General features: G+C 58.0%; 1 protein-coding gene and 2 long non-coding RNA genes across 4 annotated transcripts in view; 2 read left to right on the plus strand and 1 right to left on the minus strand.

Annotated features, from left to right (window-relative positions):
• INPP5A (inositol polyphosphate-5-phosphatase A) overlaps positions 1 to 2,868 on the minus strand; it is a 182,828-nt gene extending 179,960 nt beyond the window's left edge. Inside the window, exon 1 of one of the 2 annotated variants that reach the window (XM_045809422.2) lies at positions 2,492 to 2,868. In XM_045809422.2, the coding sequence (XP_045665378.2) occupies positions 2,492 to 2,566 (75 nt within the window). In that variant the 5' untranslated portion in view covers positions 2,567 to 2,868. The remainder of the gene's footprint in view (positions 1 to 2,491) is intronic. The other variant, XM_045809424.2, reaches the window with a different exon arrangement.
• Positions 2,869 to 3,276: 408 nt separating this feature from the next.
• Positions 3,277 to 11,710, plus strand: LOC148109747 (uncharacterized). Its single transcript, XR_015724680.1, has 3 exons — positions 3,277 to 3,437; positions 6,886 to 7,388; positions 8,782 to 11,710. It is a non-coding gene; the product is annotated as an uncharacterized LOC148109747 (long non-coding RNA).
• A 4,808-nt stretch (positions 11,711 to 16,518) lies between these two features.
• On the plus strand, positions 16,519 to 18,795 carry LOC123800001 (uncharacterized). The gene is made up of 3 exons (XR_015724657.1): positions 16,519 to 16,831; positions 17,965 to 18,167; positions 18,427 to 18,795. It is a non-coding gene; the product is annotated as an uncharacterized LOC123800001 (long non-coding RNA).
• The last annotated feature ends 1,838 nt before the right edge of the window (positions 18,796 to 20,633 follow it).

Consider the following 20,633-nt stretch of genomic DNA (forward strand, 5'->3'; position numbering starts at 1 on the left):
TGCTCGGTTTCCCCTTCTCTCATGGTCTACCTATGATGTGGTGTAAACACTGGGAGTCATAACCTATGAAACCCAGAAGTCTTTGAGGTCCTCCACGATTGTTCATGCTATACAGGCGACAGTGTGAGAACCACTGTGAGGCAGCCGTTCCCACACCCTCGTGGATAATGTCGCAGGGGAGGAGCAACTGGAGGGCCCTCGGGGAGGACCACCGCGCCAGCCGTGCGGGGGGGACACGACCGGGGCGCTGACGAGAAAAGAGCAGCCTGACAGACAAGTCTCCACAGTGTCCCCTGCAGATGGGGGAAGGCTGCAAGACTACGGAAGCATGGATGTGTCCTTCACGGCGTGTCGCACCTGTGTTTCACTCAGACAGCCCTCCCCACGATGACAGAGCCGGGCAAGAAAGCACTCCTTCCCCGGCCACCTTCTGAAGACTGTGTCCCCCAGCAAGGGTGCATGTCGTGCACACAGAGTCACCAGGCAGATCTTCTGAAACCCGCTATACACCAAGGAATCAACACCTCCTTCACCCAAGACCGCTCTCGCCAGCCAGGCCTGCATGCCACAAGCACCCGCGCACCGCTCTCAATCCCAGCAGGCGCCCCAGAGCGTGGGGGAGCCTGGCGAGCGCCCACCCCTGCTGCTCTCCACACCACTGAGGGAGGACAGCTGCCGCCCCCAAGGACGAAACCTCTGGGTTACAGGCAGATCCTCGTCTATGGGCCCTCACATCTAAAGGCGTCCTGCAAAATTGCCCTGTGTGCACTGTTTACCAAAACAAATGATCCTTCCAGATGTAAACATGATGCAAAACTCCACACGGCCTTCAAGAAAAATGAAAATTCAGAGAGAACATGTTGGCAAACAAACGGTGATTAAGTTATCCATTTTAGTGTCAACAGAGAAGTGTGCGTATACAGTTGAGACACAACAAAAATGCTAGAACTCAGAATCAAAGATTACTGGAAAGAATGTCTGCACAGCAAAATTCTTTTCCCTTTGAGACTCAAATGCCCCACCATGCTTAATTTTCCTGACATTTCTGAGGCTTTGAAGCCTCAGCTAACGGATCTGAATCATCTGAGCAAAACCATGTTATAGTGGCGTGTTACTGGAAAGCCGAGAATAGAACGCTAAATATACAGACACACACCCATACAGGGCACTTTTGTAGAAAATGATCAAACGCGAAACTAGATAAAGTTGTCCTAGGGAAACAGGGAAAACAGTTCATCTCCAGTGGGGAAGCAGAATACATGGACGCCTGGAAGTTAAAATAAGAAAAACACAAAAATAGCACCTACTTTGTGTTAAGGAAAGCAAGCCTAGCCCATACGTGACCTTAGCTTACTGAAACACTTCGCCCATGCCTGCTGCCGGCACAGGAAGGCTCTCGGCAGGACGCCAGAACCTTCTCCCGGAATCCAAGTCCTGCCTGTATCACTGGCCCAGCCCACACCCACTGCTCACCTAGCGAGGCGGCCACGGGCCCCATCTGTGCCATCATCCTTTCTTCTGAAACAAGCATGCCACTTGGAGCCGCATTCGGCTGTATTTGGGTTGGCAGTGTAAGTACCAACAGCGGGGTGGCACCAGGGCTCCAACCCGAACTAGGTCAGCCTGGGCCTGCCTCAGGAGCTCCAGGCGCCCCAGTTCCCGGCTCCCTCTCCCCAAGGTCCGCCAGCGGCTGCCCTGGCTGCCCCAGAGGGAGGCCCCCAGAGGTAAAGGCCTTGGGCAGTCACATCCCTTCTTTGGCCTTGAAAAGCTTGCCGGCATCTTTCTCTTTCATAAACAAGAAACGGAGCGTTCTCCAGGGCTTTCCGCAGCCGCCCTTGTTTGAGAACTAGACAGATACTAAGTTACAAGGTAAAACCAGGGCGCCAACCCCCGGAGCCTGGGTGAGCCACACACAGACCAGCCAGCCGATAAGGCTAGCCCACCATCCAGGGGCGGGGTCAGGAGGCCAGAAGTCAGGGGTCAGGGTTCTGGGCTCAACATTCAGGGACCACTGTTGGGACGAGGGTCGCGGTTTGGGGCCAGAGCACAAGGGTCCTCAGATCAGGAGTTGGGGACCTTGGACAGGGATTAGAGTTGGAGTTTTGGCCCTGGGTTCGGGGGCCAGGCTCCCGAGGTCAGGGTTCAGCCTATGCAGCCTGAAGGCCAGAGGTGGGGGACCTGGAGTCCAAGGTTCAGGGCAGGGTTCAGAGTTCAGGGGGCTGGGGGTTCAGGGTGTCAGGATTTAGGAGTACCAGGATCTTAAGGGCCCAGGTTCAGTGTCCATCCAGGTCCTGGGGTCTGAGACTCAGGGTTTCAGTCCAGAACCTGGGGCTCTGGGACTCAGGGATGGGGACCAAGACCTGCCTGGATCCTGGGCTCCGGGGGCTCGCGGATCAGGACCGGGGCCCAGGTCCGGATCGCGGGATCCCGGGGGGCCCGGGGGATCCCAGGGTACGGGGTCGGGCTCGGGGTCTGGCCGCCGGGCACTTACGTCGTCGAAGAGCGAGCCCACGTTGGCCGTGACCAGCAGCACCGCGGTGCCCGGGGCGGCCGCCTTCCCCGCCATCGTGGCCTGGGCCGGCGGCGGCCGCTCGCGCGGGGTCGGCCGGCCGGGGTCTCCGCGGGCCGCGGCGTCAGCTGCGCCGGGGGGCGGCCCCGGGGCGCATCGCGGGCTCGGCGGGTCTGGCCGGGCCTGGCCGGGGTCCGGCCGTGCGCGCGCTCGCTCGCCCTCACTGCTCCGCGGCCCCGCGCCCGTCGCTCTCCTCCAGCGCCTCACCGCGGCCCGCGCGCAGCCATTAGGATCGCCGCCGCCGAAGTTCCCGCAGCCGCTGCCGCCGCCGCCGCCACCGCCGCTGCTGCTGAGGCGAGTCCCGCCCGGAGCCGGGGGGCGGGCCGTGCGCGGGGCGGGGCGGGGCGTGCGCGGGGCGGGGCGTGCGTGGGGGGCGGGGCCTCCGGAGGGGCGGGACCTCGGGCGGGCTGCCAGGGAAAGCCCCGCAGGGGCGGTGCTGCCGGAGGGGCGGGGCGGGGCGTCGGAGGAAGGGGCGGGGCTACTGGGAGCGGGACAGGGACTGCAGAGAGACCCAGCGCGGGGCGGGGCGGGGCGCGGCCTCACGGGGGCGCGGCCTGCGAGGGGCACTTCTGCGTGGGCCCGGGCTGCTCCTCCACCGCCCTCCAGTCGGTCACCGGCCGCCCCGCCCCGCCCCTCCCCGCGCCGAGGGAGCCCACTGTCTCCGCCCTCTGCACTCCTGTGACGTCACGCCCCGGCAGCGACCGTGCCTCTTAAAGGGGCAGCGCGCTGACCCGCGGTCAGCGCTGCAGGAGCAGAGGGGCTCCTAGTGGGGTGGTCGTGTGGCCCGCGACTGACCCACGGAAGTGGAAGGCGGCGTCCGAGGACATTTAATTAACTCTCACAGAGGCCGCGTGAGCCCCCGCCCGAGGTGGGGTTCAGAGAGGCGTGGAGGCCTGGGCGGGACAGCAGCGCAGGAGGGGAGGTGGGCGGGGGTCTAGGGGCAAGGGGACGCGAGGCGGAGTCCTCGGGGCGGGGGGCGTGGCCGGGGCTGCGGGAGTCGGCGTCTCAGGGCGGGGTCGTGGGCCCCCGGGACGAGGTCTCGCGAGTGGGGCTCGGGGTCCCAGGCGGATCTCATAAATGTGACCAGTGAAGCGTTTTCAGGCAGAGGCTGTCAACCGGCGCCTGGGCGCGCAGCACGCCTCTGCGCCCCCGTCCCCTGCCCAGGCCAGCGCCCAGAGAGCTGTACCCGCGTGGCTGAGATGGGGTGGTCAGAGCCAGGACCAGCGTCCTCCAGGCTGGCCTTCAGCAGCTGTGCGCTCTGTTAACCTGCAGGGTCGGTAGGGACAGCAGGCAGCTGTGCCTTTGCCAAGGAAGGCATCCCCTCTGAAGTTAATTGGGGGATCCTGCTTGCAGCGACCACCTAGCCTCTCCACCAAAACCCATTTGACTTAGAAACCAGTGTCTAATTCATTTAATAGGCGGATTCACGCCCACCCAGAAGTGGTAAGGTGAAGACCCAGCCTCCAGGGTGTCTGTATGTGGAGATAGGGTCTACAGGGAGGTAATTCAGGTTGAATGGGGCCATAAGGGTGTGTCCCTTTCTCAATAGAATTAGTGTCCTTATAAGAAGAGACCCCAGAGCACATGCTGTCCTCCACACAGCCTCCCACTCCCAACAGAAATCAAAGAAGAGGTCATGTGAATGGACAGAAGGTGGCTGTGGACAGCCAGGAAGAGAGAGCTCTCACCAGAAACCAGACCCTGTGGGAACTTGATCTCAGAATTTGGGCATCCAGAACTGCGAGAAATAAGTTTTTGTTGTGTAAGGCACCTACTGTGGGGCATTCTGTTGTGGCGGCCCGACCTGACCAATACAGCATCTCTCGTTTACCTTTTTACAAAATCAGAGCATGCTCTCTACCTTTCATAGAGAGCAAATGAAGAGGTGTCACCGATGCCCGGGACCTGCTTCCTAAGAAGTAGTGTCACCTCCTTCCCTGTCCTCTGGCTGAGTCTCCCCTCACACCTCTGCACTCCCTGGCCGAGAAACTCACCTGCAAACACATGAGCTTGCTTACTCTGAGACCGTGCCTGAATTAGAGAACACCCAGCCCTGTGCCCCACCCTTGCCCAGCACCCACCCTCCTGGCTTCCCTGTTTGACCCCTCCCGCCATCTCCAAGCTGCCAACAGGCCTTTCCATCTGGTGGACATGCTTGCCCTTCGCCTGCACAAAGAAGGATTTGCAGCCCACCAGCATCTGCCCCTCCTCCACCCAGCCATCCCCTGCTCGGTCATGCCATCAGCTCACAAGCATGCTACAGTGTCTCAGATCCTATGAAGTCCCCCTTTGTCCTATGCCCCTCTTCACCCTCCCATCTCTGCTCTGTTTGCTGCAAAACTTCTCCGGAAGTGACCAGTCCGCCCCAAGTGCCAAAGGGCCACTCTTCCAGGCCCTTGACTACTGCTTGTGCCCACACCCCAACGGGGCCATCCTCGCGGTTAGTACTGGCTTCCTAATTCAGCGGCCAGTCCCCACCCCTGGCTTCCACCCACCTGACTTACTCCCCAGAAACAGGGTCTGCCCTGGTGACTGTGACGTTCCCGATCTTGGTCCTCCCCTGGCTGCCCATCCCCTCAGCCTCTTTTGCTTTCTCCTCCCGATGCTCCACCTGGAGCCCTGGGCTCCCCGGGCTTGGTCCTGGCACCTCCTTCCTTGGTGCACACTTCTCCATGAGCCTGCTGCCGCACTGGGAAGGGCTGTCTCAAAGCCAGCAGACGGCAACAGAGTCCAGAGTCACTCCTTGCTTCGGAGGCTCACACTCCAAAGTGCCCGCTCACTGATGCATGGAGCCCATGGCCACCTCAGGTCCGCGGCAGCCTTGTTTGACTCTGTGCCCCAGAAACGAGTTCACTGGCTTCTGGCCCATCTGGCCTCTCAGATGTTCCTTCCTCCTTCAGACTCCCTCCTCCCTCCCGACCCACCCACCAAATGCCATGCGCACCATCACATCAGCTTTCCTTTCCCCTCTGCCTGTTGAGTCGGCCTCCCTGCACACAGGTGCAGCCCCCCACAGAGAAATAACAAATATGTACCATGTGAAGCAGTGCCACGTCAGAGCCATCACCATGTCTGGGTCCAGCGCTACCTGACCTCCAGAGAGAGACTGAACCCTAACCTCATCTAATTTAAAATCATGGGTAAAAGGGAGGCTTATTTTTTCTTACATGTCCTTTTTTGCCTTTGGAATGTTGTCCATGTCTGGATGTTTCCTTTGCCAAAAGAGTAGTAGTATTTTTTAAGTTTTGCAACTCATTATAAGTTTTGCAAAGCCCACTTACCCGGCTTCAGGAGAGGCTTGGCACCCCCTGGCATCTGGGTCTGGATCTGCCCCCCAGCAAGCAGGGCAGAGGAGGGAAGGTGGAGGCAGCCAGCGGCGTGACATCGATTCTTCCGCAGAAACCCACGTGCTCCAACCCAGCCTCCTTGGCCAGATGCTCTCAGGGCTCCCAGAGAGAGTTTGGCCAAGTCTTTCGTTAGACAACAATATGCTGTCAGCTGTTGTTTTAAAAAGGACAGCGCATTAGCCGCTAATATCATATCATGACTTAGTTTAAGACAGTAACCAATTTATTTATGGATTCATATCATCCGATGGTTGAGAGGTTCACAGATAGGATTCCTCATCCACAAACATGCTTAAAAGTCGTCTTTCAGCAGATAGATGGATAGATGGACGGCGCTCTGTGGTTGCAAAGTGTGTTTTAATCATGTGGTCATCAACTTCAACACTCCTGCTGGGGGGGTCACTCTTAGTCCGCTGTATATAGCACACTGGGTCCAAGGTCTCACTCAAGTTGATTTTCTGCGTAGTGCCTCGCCAGACCCACAGTGAAGGAGTCCAGGGCTCTGTCCTCTTGGTGACGGGCTGGACTCAGTTTCTTTAGCCAGAGGCATATTTGCTGTTAGTAAGTTAATGGGCGGCTTGTTATTTCACACTCATCTGGGAAAGGGAGGTTTCTTTCCTTCTGAATTATTTGGATTCTTTCTTCATTAATCAGCTCTCTTTGGTAACAGCGATCACTTTGTTACGCTGCATTTGTTAATGCAATCCCGCTCTAATTTCAGCTGGCTTTGTTTTTTTTTTTTTTTTAAAGATTTTATTTATTTATTTAACAGAGAGACAGCCAGTGAGAGAGGGAACACAGCAGGGAGAGTGGGAGAGGAAGAAGCAGGCTCATAGCGGAGGAGCCCGATGTGGGACTCGATCCCGGTACGCCGGGATCACGCCCTGAGCCGAAGGCAGACGTTTTAACGACTGCGCTACCCAGGCGCCCCTCAGCTGGCTTTGTTTTTTTTGTTTTGTTTTGTTTTAGAAATCGACACGTTCTTTCTAAAATATATATGGAAATGAAAGTACCTAGAACAACCAAACGAGTTTGGAAAAAAAGAACAAAACTGGGGTACTCACACTGCCTGATTTCAAGACTTATAAAGCTGTTATAATCGAGACAGTGTTTTGTTGGCGTAAGGATGGGCACGCGGAGCAGAGGAACAGAGTAGAGAACCTAAAAGCAAACCCACATCCATGTGGTCCAATGGTTCAGACAAAGATGCTGATTCAATGGCACAGAATTGTCTTTTCAGTGAATGGTGCTGGGATCCGCTGGATATGCACGTGGAGCAAAGCAAACCCTGACTGACCCCTAACACACACAACACCAAAATTAGCTGGACATGGATCACAGACCCTCGAACAAAAGCAAAAGCTATAATACTTCCAGAAACACAGGAGAATATGTTTGAGACCTCAGAGCAGGTGAAGATTTCTCAGAGAGGAGGACACCAAAAGCATTACCCAAGAATGAAAGAAAAAAAGGTAAGTTGCACATTATCAAAATTTCCAAGTTATGCTGTTTTGGCTCCAAAGTCCATCATGAGGCTGGAGAGCGTGTGAGGATACCACGTGGCGGTAGCAACAGTGTGGCGGAGTCTCAGAAACGCCACGCTGAGTGAGAGCCGGGCACAGAGAGTAGGGACCACCCGATTCCATCCCTCAGTTCTAGGAACGGCAGCTGTGCCCCACCGTGGCGGGAGCAGGCCGGCGGCCGCCCTGCGGACACAGGAGGACCCAGTGCGGAGCAGCAGGAGGGCGGGTGCCGTTGGGCGGGAAATACTCCCATCTGGATTGCAGCAGTGTGACATGTGCACACATTTGTCAAAACTCACGGAACGGCTTGTTCAACTCAGATGGATTTCACTGGACACAAGCAGCACCTCGAGGCTGACCTTCCGAAATGAATGAATGGTGATGTTTAGGGACCTCTATTTCTCACGCTTGACGACATAAACCCAAATCCTCTAAAATCAGAAAGTTGGTTTTAAACTCGTTTTGTTTACTTGTCGCCGTAACCTGAACTGAAAAGCAAATTAGGGTCCTTGCTTGCGGGTTTATTGTGAAAATCCTCGTGTGTTGTTCCCGAAACACCCAAACGTGTGGAATCAGTGTTCTCTCCCAGGACCTGCCATCTGTGGCTCACCCTGCATGGGGAATGCAGCCTATCATCTCCCTAAAAATCCAGGGGGGGAGTTCCGAATCCTAAGTTACATTTAGTCCCAAGGGTTTTGGGTAAGAGATTGTGGAGCTTTAATTGGAACAATGCAGGAAGAAACAGACCACATTCAGACGTGCGCGTTTCATGCCTTAGAAAAGGTGCTGCGAGCGTCATGTATCTCGAAACATAATAGCAAGAGGCTGCACTGACAGCTTCCCCTTCATCGGAGCCCGCAGAGCTGGCTGCACCTGGGTCCTGGGGCCGTGTGTGGCCTGCCGCAGGCTTTCTGTCCCAGCCCACCCAGGTAGGGAGCCAGGGAGGGACACGGGGGCACCTGCTGGGAAGAGGTCTGGGCCCTGAGAAGCGACCCCTGCTCCAAAGAGCATCAAGCATCCTCTCCCGGGTGCAGAGTGGGGTGGTGGCCGCTTGTGGCTCACGTCCGTCCCCCCTGCTCCACCAAGTGAAACATAATCCTCCGTGGACGCGAGTCCCTGATCAGAGGCTTGGGCATACTATCACAGACGCACCTGTGACACTGTACCTGTCACCAGTCCTCGACCGTGAGGTTGCATAGCTCTTGGAGAGAAAGCCCAAATCCGCAGGCGGGACACAGTTGCAGGCTTTCCCATTCTGCTCCATAGACCTTCGATTTACCCTGTTTGATTTGTTCTTCATCAGCTCCATAAGGTTAATGGCACCCATCATTGTTGCCAACAGGTTGACCCATCCAGCCTGGGCTTGTGATCTGGACCCCTCCATCGCTCACTCTGAGAGCGCTGGCCAATCCCCGCATTTGCCTGGGGCCCTACCAGGGAACGAGCTTCTCATGGCTGTTTTCATCCCACTGGACTTTGGAGGAGATCGGAGTGGTCGTTAGTCTACCGTCTCCAATGCTCTGCAGTGAGATGCGTGTGTGAGCATGCAAGGCCCGCTCCTCCCGTCGGGCAGTTAGCTCCTCTCCTTTGGCAGGAAGAACAAGGCGTTGACGCGGCCAAGATAGCTGCATAAAATTACGCAGGCAGAAAATGTCGCCACGTCCTGGGATTCAGGCAAGCAAGTGCCCACCAGATGGCCGCAGGGCCTGCAGCAGACCTGCTGGGGACACGCCCCCAGCCAGGAGCTAGCCCTTTGTGCCAAAAGGACAAATCGTTTCCCAAATCACCAAGAGTCCCCAGTGATAATGAAAACCAAGTCAGGAAAATTACACAAGCAGAGTCTGTCTCCGGGTTGGCAATGCTCTTTTAACGTGATCAGGGCTTCCGACGGGGTGTCAGTTCACGCTGAGGATAAAGCCAGAGTACCATGATTTTCTCCTGTGGACGCACATTTGGAGTGCCAGCTCTCGCTCCAATAATCAGCACCACGGGTGTTGGCAAAGCAGTCTCCACGTTTCCAGGATTCTCAACTCAGCTATAATTTCTACTTTGCAATTCTGTATTCATGAAATCAGGTTTGTAAAGATTCACGTCTATCGTCCATTGTTCGAATCTTCGGAAGACCAAACCTGTCCCAACAGTATTTTAAAGAACCCCCGCAAGCGAGTATCTAAGCCCTCAGTCAAGGGCATTTTGTGAGTGTGGGTCTCTTTCCCCTTTCCTCTGATCTCCACGTAGAGCAGGTCCCGCCGGCTGGATGCATTGGCGCACTCAGAACGGGAAGCCTGCTGGCCCGTGGGAACTTGAGCAGCTGGGACCGACGGACAGACAGGCAAGTGTGCACAGGAATAAATGATCTCATGAGGTTGAAATAAGGTAGTAAGGTACATGCTGTTAAATGTTTATGTCACTGTAAGCAGTGGGCCGTTCGAAATCCAGCCGCACTAGTGATACAGCACATTTCTGGTAAAACGGATTTTCCAGTGATTTCTGTTTGCTGACAATCACGTTTGCTTTGGGGGACCCTCATCGACGACGTCCCGTCAGTAGGCCTGTTCCTTCGTCTCAAAGGAGAGTGGCAGGAGCTCCGGCGTGCTGTCGTGGCCTACGACGGCCAAGCGCTCCGGGTGCTGTGTGCCGTCCTATAGCGCAGGACTGAGTGTCAGACATGGACTCTGACGCGGGTTCTCTTCGAAGTGTGAGCAGTTCCCACAACAGCTTGGGGTGAACGGAAAGTAGGCCCCGAGGCTCGGACGTCTCCCTGGGACCCATCCCTGGCGGACCTGGACTCCTGGACCAAGGGTGGCGGGAGGCCGCTGGGGAAGGTGGGAGGATGACCTTCAGGAGCAGGAAGAGGCAAGGCCCGGCTGGCCAGGGAGGCGTGGGGACGCAGGGGCAGGGGGAGACTTGGCGGGCCTTCCTCCCTGCAGAGTGGAAATCAGAGCTGAGAGGGGTTCAGGGTTGCGTGGAGGGCGCCGGATCCTGGGATCGAGTCACAGCTCAGCGGCAGGGTCCGTCACTGATGGGAGGCAAGAGTCCTGCACAGACTCGGGGAGCAGATGTGCCTTCACACCAGCGGCCTGTTTCCGGCAAGGTCCAGGCAGAGCCCCCTAACATCTAATCAAAGAGGGGAATGCTGTCGGCGCTTGAAACAGTCCGTCTGTGAAGGGAGCGTGTCCCTGCACAGCATCTCCTCGTGCTTAACAGGGGGCGTCCTGCGTTCAGGCTGAAATCCCTCTCACTGTATTTTAGAGCTAGTTGTTCTGAGTTTAAAAAAAAGAAAAGGAAAACAAAGAGCTGATTGCTACACCCTCTGAAATCGCTTTTCATACAGTGGAGGACAATCTTAACTTGCTACTTGAGCCCGGTCTGCTTGTGGCTGGACACCATCCGGCCTCGTCCGGGTACCGGCCATCCTTCAGGGTCGTCCAGGACGCCAGACCTCACCCTTGTCCCAAGGGTTCCTTTCAAATCTCCTTCTATTTAAAATATTTACTTATTTCTAGCCAGTAATCCTGATGAAACAGGTTCACTCATGAAAACAGTAATGACTTTGGTATAATTACAATTAACACACCTAGAAATACCTCCTTGCTCATTTACACAAGCTGCTTTAATTCACCATTTGTGCGTAACCAAGGATAATTTGAATCTAATGAGAAAAATTAGGAAAAACCAAATATTTCATTTTCCAATTATATCTATTTATGGGGTTCCTTTGCCTCCTCAATTAAACAGAAATACATCATTAGTAATGTCAAGAGAATTCTGATATTATATGATACATTCTTTTGTCTAGTAGGAATTATTTATCACCCTTTCAATGATAAAATTTAAATACATTAGTCTCAAAACAGGCCTTTCTACTAATGCAAAGATTCTTATATGTCCTTCAGTGCAATTTCCTTTTTTTTGAAAAAAATGTCATACATACTTCCCAAGTGTATTTCCGGGTATTTTTATCTTTTGTCCTGTCATTAGGACCACGACCGTCTTCTTCCACACGTTTCAAACTAGCATAGTTTGTACGCAGAAGCACAACTTAATATAAATGTGCATTTAACATTTAAAAACTATCGCTTCTGGTTTTCTCTCTATAATAACTTCCTAGACATTCTCTCGATTTTCAGACAGGCAATCACATTAATAATGCTTGATATTAAGGTTTTAATGCTATTTAAAGCTAAGTTAAGTTGCACCTGAAAATGAAAAATATAGGACAGATTTTTTTTTAAACTACAAATAGATTTAACTAAACTGTTTGGTTTTTGAAATATGAGTCAAATAAAATATTTACTTTACGACGTGTCTTATAATTTTTTAAATGATGTACCTTTTTTTAAAGATTATATTTATTACCTGAGAGAGGGAGAGAGAGCGCGTGGGTGCTCGCACAAGCCGGGGGAGGGGCAGAGACAGAGGGAGAAGCAGACTCCCCGCTGAGCAGGAAGCCTGATGAGGGACTCGATCCCAGGACCCTGGGATCATGACCTGAGCCAAAAGCAGATTTTTTTTTTAAGATTTTATTTATTTATTTGACAGAGAGAGAGAGAGACAGCCAGCGAGAGAGGGAACACAGGCAGGGTGAGTGGGAGAGGAAGAAGCAGGCTCCCAGCAAGGAGCCTGATGTGGGACTCGATCCCAGGACCCTGCGATCATGACCTGAGCCGAAGGCAGACGCTTCACCGACTGAGCCACCCAGGTGTCCCATAAACGAAGTACCTTGAAGGGTAAACCATTTGGAGCATCCACGAGAGCAAGGGCAGCCCCGCAGGCCATGCCGGCCGTGGACGGGGCTCTGCCCATGCAGCCCATGCCCCGCGGCATGGGTGTCTTTCACTTTTGGTTTGCTTGGGTCACAGCTTCCTTCTGCCAACGCCAGCGGAGGCTGGCCAGAGTCACTGGTCCAAACCCCAGCTGCAGAATAACAGGTGGTTCTGCTACCCACTCAGCACCTGGCACCTCACCCTTCGACCTTCAAGTGACCCTGGTCAATTAGTGCAACAGTTGCCTTAACCAAAAGATTCACTCAAAGCTCAAAGCCTGCTGAGAAACCGCAGATTTCGCCTCTTCCAGCCAAAGCCCAGGAAACACATCGGACAGGAGGCCCTGGAATTTCAGGAAGTGAGAACCACTATCCCCTGCCACCCCCCCCGGCCCCGGCATGGACCAGCTTGTTTCTGCAGCCCCTCTCCGGGCTGCAAGGCTGGACCGGCCCCGGAGAAGGCACGCTTCCCCTGCCCCCCACCTGGTTTCCCAGCATGCCCTCTTCCTCCACCTGGATGCGACGCCCAGGGGTGCCTTGGCAAGGACGTGGGAGAGGGGGCCATACCCGGATGGCAGATGACACGGACAGGACCTGGGGCTGATTGGGGAAGCCAATGGCAAGGCCGGATTGGGGTGCAGTGGGGTCTCCCCAGAGCGCAGAGATGGAACCTGCAGGAACACTTCCTAACACGCACACGATTCAGAGAAAGCGCATGGTCCTGGTCCAGGTGAACCACTGCTTCTTCAGCAAGACTTTCTTCCCCGGTTCCTCATCCAAGCTGCCGAGCGCAGACAGTGGTCCCTGTGACGGTTCCCTCCTTTCTCACAGAGGGCACGTCCGAGCCTGCGTCCTCCAGGGAAGGGGGCATAGCAGGGCCACAGACACACACAGGGCTCTACTCTCCTGCCCACCTGGGGGGAGGGACATGGATCTGGGCTCTTGCCCATCTGTGCTCCGTCCTTCGGAATCTACTGGGCTCCTCCCGGGGATGCGGCATGGATGCCCTGCCGACTCTGAGATGTCCACCTCCTTTCCTTGCGGGTTTCCTGAACAGTGTGGTTTCCGAGGGAACACCACTAGCTCAGGACCACCCTGCACAGCAGGCTGGGCTCCCTCAGGGGTCCCAAAGGTGCTGGGCCCCCTGCCCACTCCCTGTCTGTGGGAAGCAGGTATACTCACTGCACACTTCCCCTCCGGGCCAGCCAGGTCCCCCCTTCCTAGGGACCCTTCTCCCCTTGTCTGCTACTCCCACGGGCACTGAGCTTATTGTTTGACAGGACTGTGCAGGGTCCAGGGGGCTTTGCTGCCTGGGCCTGGGGATGGGGCAAGATGCAGCCCCTTCCAAGGAAGCTCTCTGTAGAAGCCACAAAGAGGCCAGGCCATCTGCAAAGACAGCAAAGCAGGAGCTGGAGGGACAGACAGACAGAGACAGGCCAACAGAGCCTGAGAACGCTGGAGGCAGAAAAGAGGGAGACTGAGGCCCAGGGGCCCTGACGGCATCTGAGCCCTGCCCAGGGCCCGCTGGCCCTGGGCTTCCAGAGGCGGCCTCACTCGGGGCCTGCTGGGCCCTGCAAGACAGCGGCGGGGCTCAGATGTGCTGTCCGGTCCAGCCTCGGATGACACACCCCAGGGCAAGGCTTTGACGGGGTGCTGCTGGAAGCATGGGGACAAGTGACTGTATAACTCTGGGGTTCCTCGTGGTAACTGACATCAGGCTGGAAGGGGGCTGGGGGCAGTTGCTGTCGGAGGAGATGCCATGCAAGTCTTGGGCCAGAGGTAAAGGACTGTATTAGGTTTGTCCTGGAGTACTCACGAGACCAGAAACAAAACCTTCACAAGAATCGAATTTGAGCCAAGGGAGGAGACCTGCTTCGTGGGCAAGCCACATCTGTGCCATCACCGGTGGAATGTCAGCTCAGGCCCTGCAAGGGGTCCCTGGCTGCGGACAGGTGGCAGGGCTGGGAGCATGACCAGTCCTGCAGGGCGAGGGGAGGGGACGGCCTGGCCAGAGCCTGGGGACTGCCTGTGTGGGCCATGGTCCCACAGCCCAGGGCGGGAAGGTTGGGAAGACATGCCCCTGCTGTCCTCTCCCTGGCCCTCCCTGCCTGGACCCAAAAAAGCCCTCAGTAGGCGAGCCTGGGCTCAGCCTCTAGGCCAGAGCAGAGGGGAAATGGTGGTCAGGTGTGGGATAGAGGAAGAACGAGCATCATTCCCACCCAAGATCCTTCAGCTCTTTTCCCAAGATCGGGCAGGGAGGGCATGCTCACCTTCCCCAGGCTCACCCCAGGCTTGCTGCACAGGACGTGGTGGACCCCGGGGGCATCGGGCTCTGCAGGGGGTGGGCAGGTGGCCAGGCTGCACCCTTGCGGAGGAGGCCCCTTCCTTCCCCCCAAGAGGTCACTGGGGTCAGCAGCCCCCAGGTGGTGGCTTTTCTTGCAGAATCAGTGGAAGGGCTTCTTCTCTTAGCCCTCAAGAAACAATGACGAATTTACTCTAAGAACCAATTTCAGTACACTCATTCCCCTGCAGACCGTCCTGCCGGGCAGCCAAATAGAGTCAGGACATTGGCCTAGAACTGGCTTAGGAGCGTGCCCAGGACATGGGGTGTGGGATGGCCTGTCCCGCAGGACGTGGCTCCTGGCAGCCCCACCAGCCCCTAACCCTGCTCAGCCTCAGGCGGGAGCATGGAACCTTTCCTCAACTTTCCTGCTCTCCTGGCGGAAACCTGTTCCTAGGCCAGGCTACTTCTGCTGGGATCCTGCTGCTCCTGGCCAGTGGGGCCATCCCCTCCTCCTGTGATCCAGGTTTGCATGGTGCTGCCCTCTCCATGGGGCTCCCCAGTGGTGCTCTGACGTCCTGGTTCTAGGAGTCCCTCTTGGCAGCCCCGGGCCCCATCAACGTGTGCTTCACTGAGTCATGGGAGGGACCATGCTGAGCTCCTGGTAGGTGTGGCCTTTCTCTCCTTCCTGGAAGGCCCAGGCTCAGCCCAGCAGTGGGGGTCCTGGGGCCTCAGGGTCCTGCAGCCAGCTGTGTTTGCAAGAGCCAGGGAGTGCAGCCCCTAGGGCAGAGCAGACAGAGAGCAGAAGACGGGCTCTAAGGATTGGCTACTGGCTGTGCAGTGGGGTTCAGAGAGACCAGGCTCAGCAGATGACCTGGAAGGACCTGGCTGTGGTCAGCCCCAGAGCCGCAGAGTGGGGAGGGGAGGAAGAGGAAGTGGATTGGGGGAGGGGCTGAGGAGCTTTCTGGCATAGACCGCTGCCTCTTGCCTCCGAGCCCTCATCCTCCGTGGTGTGGGCCCCAGGGCAGGAGGACAAGGAGGGAAGGAGGTCAGGCCCAGGACCCCAGGGCCTTGTGAGCCACCAGCCTGCAGACACTCGCCCCCCGTCCCCGTGAGACTCTCTGCCCTGTGCGGTTGAGGCATGACGGCATCTGGTCAGGGGAGCACAGACCCTCATGGGTGCCCCCCCATGCCCTCAGCCGGCGAGAGTGTGCTGGGACTGCTCTAAACCGGCTCTTGGTGTCACTGCTTCCAGGGAGCCTGGGGAGTCTCCTTGGTGCCATTTGGGCGCTACAGTGACCAGCTCGGTCAGGGGCTTGTGCTCACCGTGCCCCCGGGGAGGCCGCTCACCTGTTGCCTGCACCTGCAGAGCACAAGGGCCCTCTTCCCATACTGGCCAGATCCGGGGCGGCCTGGGGGCCCCAGGGAACTCTGCTGGGCTCCACCCTAAAGCCCAGATGCAGTCCTGTCCACTTTCTGGTAGACAGGAAGGCAGTGCTGGCCCGGGACCCCGCCCTCAGGAAAGTGAGCGCTGGGGGAGGCGGGGGACGTGGAGGACTCTGGCAGCAGCTCGGCTCTCCCCTTTCGGGCGTGTCCTGGAGAAGCGGCAGCCCCTCGGAGAGCCTGTCCACAAGGGAGGCGATCCATGCTGGTAGGGAGGAGCGCAGGGCTCCGGGCGTCTCCCTCAGCTCCAGAGGGACCTCGGGCAAACCACCGTACTTCCCAGCCTCGGTGTCCCCATCGGCGGAGGGGGTGCACAGCAGTGGGGTTGGCCCCCAGGGCTGTGTGAGGACAGCAGCAAGCAGGGAAGGACCACAGCCAGTCCCTGCCCCGGGGCACCAGGGTTTCTGGGTTCAGCCCCCAGTCTGGGCTAACTGCTGTGCTGAGTGGTGAGGGGAGCCGGCCCGGCTCACACACAGCCCTCCAGACCATGCACAGGAAAGTGACTTCACGGGACGTCTGCTAGTCACCTGACTTTCAAAACATGAGCACAGCAACCCCAAGTTACATAAAGAGAAGCGCTTTCTGGCTGAGTGCGCCCTCCTGACGGCCTCCCGCCAGCCCTCGGTACAGAGCCAACCGTCTTTAACCTCGGGAAAGGCAAACCAGAGAGGCCCCGCTCCAGGCTATTTTAAGCACGGACTTAAAAAGTAAAAGCAGCTGTAAAGTGAAAAGTTTTAGGAACATTTCCATTTCCTGGAGCGATGGACAGAGAGCCTGGCCCGGGCAGTGCGGTCCTCTGTTGGCAGAGACGCCGCCGCCAGGCCTCCCGGCCAGACCCCGGCTCTGGGTATGGCGCGTCCTGGCCTCGGGCAGGCAGCCCGGTCTGGCGGTCTGGTGAGCCGTGTAAGTGCCGAGTTTCGGTGATTCATCGGGGTGGGGGGTGCCGGGCAAAGGCCGAGGCGGGCGTGGCCAGAAGGGCCCCACCACAGGCGGGACTCCGCGGGAGCAGAGGACACCCTGCGCTGCCCCTCCCACAGCCAGCCCTGTAGTGGGCCTCCATCTTCCTGCACAACTGCCTCCAGGGCCCAGGCCAGAGTCCTCCTTGGGCCTGGAGACCCTCCCCGCATTCCTCTGTTGCCCAAGGCGCCTGCCCTGCCCGGAGGCCTCAGGCCCAGATTCCTGAGCAGATGGGAAACCGCCCCCCCTAGGGGCTGAATGCACCCCCGCACTCAGTAGCTCCTGCCCAAAAGCCCGAGCCAACGAACTGCTCTGGGCTGGGGGCTCTGCCTAAAGACTGAGCTGGGACCCCCAAAATATCACCCCTGACAACAGGGCCCCAATGAAGACGGAGGTTTCTTTCAGTTCCAGTGGCGAGGGGCAGGGGCCCTCTGGAGTGCCCACCAGCCACTGCCCCGGCCTGCCCCGTCCCAGGACCCGGCACAAAGTGCGTCTACGCCCTAGGAAGGGGGATGGCCCACATGCCCAGGCTGCCATGGGGGGGTCTGCAGGACTGGGGGTCCCACACCAATGTGCCCACCTGGCTTGGGGCCTGCCTTTGCCTCTGGACTGGGTCTACCCTGTCCCCTCAGTCTGAGGCTGGGGAGGGCCCAGCAGAGTGGTCATGGAGGTGGCCCTCCACTTCCTGGTCTGTGTCCTCAGTTCCCCTCTCCCTCTGTGTGTCCCTCACCCCAAGTCTGCCAAGTCCACTGGTGGGCCTGGCCATGTCCAGTGTCGATGGGGCTGGACACCTGCACACAGACCACAGGTCTCAGTGTAGCCGCCCGCCCCCCCCGCCCAGCAAGAGTGTTCAGATGTGGGCCAGTGCTGAGGGTCCTGTCTCGGGTCTGAAGGGCTCCTGCACCTGGAGGGGTTCACAAAGGGTGATGAGCTGGTGGGATCCCACCCGTGGGGGCAGCTTGGGATCCTTGAAGCCCTCTTTCCCTACTGGTCCCCTGCTTCTGGGCCAGGGATAGTCCTGCCTCCAGCCCCGGGCTTACCTGTCTTGGGCCCGACTGTTGGCTTTTTGACTCTCGTAGGGAGAAGGCTCTTTGCCCAAGCAACCCTCTGTCCCACCCGGACACAAGAGTGCCCATAGGGGCCTGGACATTGTCTGCTCCCAGGACCTGGGCCCTATCCTGTGTAGGGACACACAGCACTCACGGCTTGGTGGGCAGCCTGCTGGTCCATCGCCTGGGGAATCCAAGCACCTACCACCTTCGTGGGGGCTGGTCTGCTCTAGGTGAGAGGAGGGGAGGGAGGGTCCCAGGCTTGGGAAGGGGGAGGGGAGGAGGGAAGGAGGAAGGAGGGGAGAAGACAGAGGAGGAAGGAAAGGGACGAGGGAGCAGAGGGAGGGAGGGATGGGAACACAGGCTCTGGTCCAAAAGTGGGATTTCTAGAAATGAATCAAGCACCAGGAGAAAGACGCTCCGTCTGTGACCCCTGAGCGCATGGTCTTACCTTGTCTGTGTCCTTCTTGCTCCCTGGGCTGCTGTGCAAAGCCCGCCTCCCCCCGCAGTTCTAGGGGAAGCCCAATACGAGGGGACCCCAGCCACCCACTCTCCTCTTCCCTGGAGGCCCACAGTGCCCGTGATCAGCTCGCCGCAGGCCCGGCTAGCGGTACGGACGGCCTGCACCACTACCCAGCACGGAGCCGGAGGTGGCCAGCGAGGGGATGCTGCTGCTGACCATGCTGACGCAGAGGGCGCGTGGAGGGCGCGCCCCAGCCTGCAGGCCCCTGTTTTCTCTTTGCTGCCGCCACCTGCCTGGGACATGAGTATGGGGAGGCTGGACCCGGGGCTGCACACATGCCTTTGTCTCTCTCTCATCACCCCAAATCAGATGTCTCCTCTTAAAGCTCGGCTTTTACTTTGAGCAAAAAGATAAATGTGGATTTTTATTTTCTCATTAGGGCGGTGTGAACGGGTAGGTCTGACACCCCCTGCCGCATTTACCCCCAGCCCTCCTCACTCACTCCTGACTCCGCACCTACACTCCCTCTGGGGCAGGGGTCCCTCCGTCCTGATGCACATGTGCTGCCAGCTCGCCTATGCACGCCTATGTCCCCTGCAAGGTGGGTCCGGGCAGGCACTCGTCCTGACCCGGGCTCCAGCTTGAAGAGGCCGTCAGCAGCTGGCGTCTGGGTGGCACGTGGCAGACCAGCCTGGGAGGCCGGCTTCACTCGGTCCTGATGCCGGGCAGCTCACGTAGGCTGGCATCTCTTCCAGGGTCACCTTCGCCATGGGCTGAGTCCGCGGGCCCCAGTGAAGCGGCCGTGCCCCTTCCTTGGGCCGAGGCTGCGGGGCTGAGGCTGCCGGGGCGGCCAGTCTGAGGGCCCAGGACTCTGGGTGTGGGGCAGGACTGCTGGGAAGGTGGTGCAGAATTCCTGCCTTTTCCTTGGCTTCTTGGGAAATTCAGCCCTGTTAGTGACATACCTCGAGGGCAGGGGGAGGGGACGTTCGCAGGTGGCTGCGGGAGCATAAACGTCGGCAGCGCACCTGTGCGTGGGCAGCCTTGAGTGGACTTGTTGTCACCGGTGACCGACCGGAGTCCTGGCGCCTGTGTGAGCCAGGCGTTACAGCCCCCCAGCCTCTCGGGTCCGTCGCTCGCCAGCACTCTTCTCCCTGCAGAACTGTCCCTGCATGCCGAGGGGGCCCCTAGAAAGCATTTGCTGCTTGACCACATGGCTCCACATTCTTCCCCACATGCCAGCCCCGGGAAGTGGGCACTCAGGATCGTGATCACAGAGACCTCACCGGGGCTCTGCGTCCCCCAAGGCAGACAGGTTGGCCCTGGCTTGCGGCCTTTCAGTCCATGAATTCCTTTTTCAGGAGGAAAAGGCTCGTCTTTGCCATGAGGTCTGGGAGGCAAACATGGAAATGGTTTCTTCTGGGCCGGGAGGGGCATCTGGAGAGGCCCCACTGTGGGGTCAGGGTGAGCATGCAAACGTCCCAGGCCTGGCTGGCCTTGCTCTCTCCTCTGGAAACCCTGAGAGGCCAGGTCCCAGCCTCAGCTGTGCCGTTAGCGGGTGATCGCGGTCCGGGGGGGGGCACCATCATGACAACACGGTCTGTACTCCCCAGAAGCTGCCGCCTCTCTGGGACACCCACGGAACACCCACGGCCTAAGTGCCATTTTGGCTCCATGCCTTAGGCGCTATCCTCGTGAATGTTTGGTAGGTCGCAGCGGCCCCCAACCCCAGGCCAGGGACATTCCGGCACAGAGTGCTCTGGGGAAGTTCCTGTTTCCCCAGGGGCTTCCTGAGGAGCCTGGGCTGGGCCCCCCACCTCCTGGATCTCGCTCTGTTTCTGTGCAGAGAGGGAGTGAACGGCTCTGCCCCGGGATGCCGGCTCACTTTCTCTGAGTCCAGAGTTAGCCGGTCCTGGCACACTAGCGCTTTCCCACCCTGCTGCCCTGCGGATGTGGCTCTAACAGCAGAAGTGACCCACAGGGTGGGACGAGCACTGGCCGCTCTGCGGTGAGGCCAGCCCCTGGCGCAGGCTCTCCTCCAGCCAGTCTCTGGTGCTGGAGGACGCTGGGGTAGGAGGCCGTGGCTGCAGACCGTGCCGGCTGAGTTTGAAGTCCTGGGTCAGGGTGGGAGCCAGGGTTTGGAGGTAGGAGGACCCTGTCTGCATGCCCAGTCTCCTATCTGGGGGCACAGGGGTTAACTGGAGAACTTCCCACAGAGAAGCATCTAGGGGTCACTTGC

Source organism: Ursus americanus, chromosome 6 (assembly GCF_024610735.1).
Source record: "Ursus americanus isolate L20-20 chromosome 6, mUrsAme1.1.p, whole genome shotgun sequence".
NCBI lineage: Eukaryota > Metazoa > Chordata > Mammalia > Carnivora > Ursidae > Ursus > Ursus americanus.